The sequence below is a fragment of the Sparus aurata genome, chromosome 21 (assembly GCF_900880675.1).
Source record: "Sparus aurata chromosome 21, fSpaAur1.1, whole genome shotgun sequence".
Classification (NCBI taxonomy): Eukaryota; Metazoa; Chordata; class Actinopteri; order Spariformes; family Sparidae; genus Sparus; species Sparus aurata.
In genome coordinates, this window is record NC_044207.1 from 5510283 (window position 1) to 5513944 (window position 3662).

Genomic DNA, 3662 nt, shown 5'->3' on the forward strand with positions numbered 1-3662 from the left:
ACCATCGCCTACTAAAAAATGCTTTTCTCAGGCTCTGTTGCAGATAAAAATATGAAGTAAAAAACATTGGAAAGCTTACAAGTGTGGCTTTTATTTAAAAAACTTTAAAAAATACATGTACAATAACATTTAATTAATCAACAATGAATAGCAAAAATATCAATTTATCGTCAAAAAATATGTGTGTATGTGTGCACAGAAATGTGGAGGAGAGTACACAGGGTACAGCTGACAACACTGCGAGGGAAATAAGCTTACTAACACCCCTCACAATGTTGTCAGCTGTACCCCGTTGCACTCCCAAGACTCACTCCACACACACACAGGAGAGGGAGAGAATCAGAGTGTTCAAATCTCCGTGCAAAAGCTGCGGTGTTCAGGGAGGCACTTCGGGTGCAGGGGCACATTGCACTGTCAGCATCCATACTTTGTTGCACCAGGACGGCCAGACTTCTGAGAGCACACCGAACAGACTTTTCTCTCCTCAAAGATGATCTCCACATCATGGATTGCCCCAGCTGGCCTAGATTACGCAGACGTCTGTGACAAGCTCCATGGCCAGGTCCTCCACCCAGTCTTTGTAGCCTACCTTCCAACCTGCAGTCCTTCCCACCACGAAGGAGTTATAGCAGCTGACAGTGAGGAAAAAGAATAACAGGCGACGCCACCGATTCTTGGACCGGTGGTTGAAGAGGTAGTAGCCCACCATCTGGTCAAGGAGGTCTACCCCCTTCATGTGCTTCTGATATTCGACCAAGCAGCCAGGCACAGTGACCTCCCTCTGGCAGTCCTGTCCCTTCCTTCGCGGCACCTTTCCTGTTGCTGTGGGATCATGGAAATTCGAAAGCACCATGACAACTTTAGTGTCCTGCCATGCACAGAAGGTGAGGTCATCCTTCTGGGTGACCTGGTAACCATGCTTTGGAAGGTTGCATGGTTTGGGAGGGACTCCCCTTCTTCTGGCTCGGATGGTGCCGCAGGCACCCAGACCCATCTTTGTCATGTCCTCATACAGCTCAACACCTGAATCAGAAACAGAATATTTACCAAGACTTCAGCATAGGTGCAACACAAGACAAGATAGTGCATAAACTAATATGTAATATAAAATGTCATGTAGAAATATGTAAAGTGCAATATAATATAAAGTTACAAAATTAAAGTGAAATATAAAAAATGTTTACCCAAGTAAAAGTTGTCCATATAGACGGAGAGGTGGGATCTGACATTTGTAAGGTCCATTACGACGCAGTGGGCAAGGCCTTTCTCTGCAGGCCCCTCGCGTCCACTGTACACCTGGAAGTTGGCACAGTACCCTGTGGAGCTCTCTGCCATTACCCACACCTTTATTCCCCACTTGATGGGTTTCAGAGGGAGGTATTGGTGGAAACCCAGTCTCCCCTTGAACTTCACCATTGACTCGTCCACGGTGGCATGGCCGTCCACTTCATATAGCTCTTGAAAGGTCTTAGCCAGGGAGTCCAGGAAGCCCCTCACCTTCCATAGCTTGTCTGAGTGGTCCACACTCGTGTCAGCATTATCTTGCAGGTGGAAGTATCTAAAAATACACAGTCATTGGGACACATTTGAATATCATAATTATAACTGTTGTTACTAGTATCATGAGCTATATTTTTTTCATTGTTGTCGCTGTTATCATCAATCATCAAGATCATCAAACATTCTAATTATCTACATCAGTGGTTCTTAACTGGTGGGGCCCGCCCCCCTGGGGGGGCGCGGACACTCTCCCGGGGGGCGCGAGTAGGCTACAGGATGGGAGAAGAAAAAAAAATCTGAAAAAAAAAAAAAAAAATTCACGAAAATTCCCCCCATGTCGAAATGCAAGTAGTTGGACTATTATAACACACAAACAAATCATCCTTCTGGCGGCTTTTTTTTGTCAAAAGCGACTACCGACAAATCTATCTTTTACTGGTGTTATTGGAGACTTTTGTGGTGTTTGGAGACTCTGACTTGAAAGCATGTATCACTCTGCAGTTACTGTGCTCAACGAGCAGCGGGTGCTGCCGTGAGTCCCTCCCCTGTCCAAAAGCACTCACAGGCGGTCAGTCTCAGTGGCCTCGCGCAGCAGTCCAGCCTGCAGTCGGAGCAGAGAGGAGTCACACAGAAGAGGAGGAGGGGGGGCCCAACTGCAATGAACCAGCTTTGGGGGGGCCCAGCTTGCAAAAGGTTGAGAACCCCTGATCTACATCAATCATGTGATATCATTGTCATTTGAATTTAGGTATGTCCTCATTTATATATATATATATATATAGGCTATTTATTATTTCTGTCATTATAATTAATCATGATAATTGACCTTAGACATGATTAAAAATGGAAATGATCAATCATGTGTTATCATTGTCATTTGAATTTAGGTATGTCTTTATTTATATAGGCTATTTATTATTTCTATTATAATCAATCATGATCATTTACCTTATAGTAGAAATCTTTCCACTCAATACATCATCTTTATTTTTATAAGTAACTTATTATTAGTAGTAGTTGCAGTAGTATTAATAGTAACGTTAGTAGTAGTGACTAGTAGGAATATGAGGCTTACCTCCAGATCTTGGAGAACCGCTCCCTTGACATGACCTCACGCAACTTAGTCTGAAAAATCCATTTTTTTTGTCTCCAATAATCCCGCCGGGCAGGTAGTTTGAGGATCCCCATGGTCAGACAAAGTCCAATGAAGCACTTCATTTCCTCCGTCGTAACCGGGTACCACTTGCTGCTTGGAGTCCGGGTTTGCTCCGCGTAACGGCTGGTTTCCGTGACTAGCCGCGTCCAGAGCTCCTCTGTGAAATAATGGGCGAAAACCGCGATAGGGGTGACTGGCTCGGCCAATACTATTTTAACACCCGGCTGTCTGTTGTACGAGGATTTCACCCTGGACACAAACTCCACCGGTTCCCTGGTCCAGCCGTTGTGGACGCCGCGGAACTCTTCGTCATCTTCATCACTGTCACTGTCAAACATCATATTTACCCACTGATCTCTGATGATCGGATCGGCAGGTACCTCCTCGTCAGATTCAGACTCCACACTATTCTCCACCTCCAAATTGCTCCCCTCACTAGTACTATCATTAGCCATCTTCAATTCACAAACTTTCCCTCTCAATATTCAATCAATCAATATTTTGCCGGCGGCAGCGCAGCATTTTTTTATTTTTTCCCGCCGGTGACGGATCAAAACAAGCGACACGCGCTAGCGTATTTTGACCAATCATTAAGCAGTCACGTGACCTATGTCACCATGTATTAGTGCAGTTTTTTAATTATATGGTAGTCATATTTTAATTAAAGAGCTCAACAAGCATCACATGACAATCATTATTTTTTACAGATTCTTGTTGTGGGATATGAAATGTATTTTACCTTCTCTTTGTTTAACTATTTCAAGTTTTATAGCAGGAACTAGCTTAAAGGAATAGTTCACTTTGGGTGAAAGTCCAAGTGTTAGGAAGAAATTTTGCCTAAAAACATGGTATACATTAGGTCTTTTCAAGTCAACTTGGCATCTCGGGGCTTCTTGAGACTTGAAATTTGAAATTTCACCCAAACTGAACAATTACCTTGACACATCTAATTCTTTAAACACTCAAAAATGTCCTTACTGGACTGAGACATGGTACACTAATATTG

The 3662-nt window shown here is 43.6% G+C and overlaps 1 protein-coding gene across 1 annotated transcript; it reads right to left on the bottom strand.

Moving 5' to 3' along the window:
* Window positions 1–523: 523 nt before the first annotated feature.
* On the bottom strand, window positions 524–3111 carry LOC115572332 (piggyBac transposable element-derived protein 4-like). Its single transcript, XM_030402288.1, has 3 exons — window positions 2576–3111; window positions 1185–1558; window positions 524–1023 (listed from the first exon to the last, which is right to left on the bottom strand). The coding sequence occupies exons 1-3, from the start codon at window positions 3109–3111 to the stop codon at window positions 524–526; spliced, it is 1410 nt and encodes a 469-aa protein (XP_030258148.1).
* Between the last annotated feature and the right edge of the window lie 551 nt (window positions 3112–3662).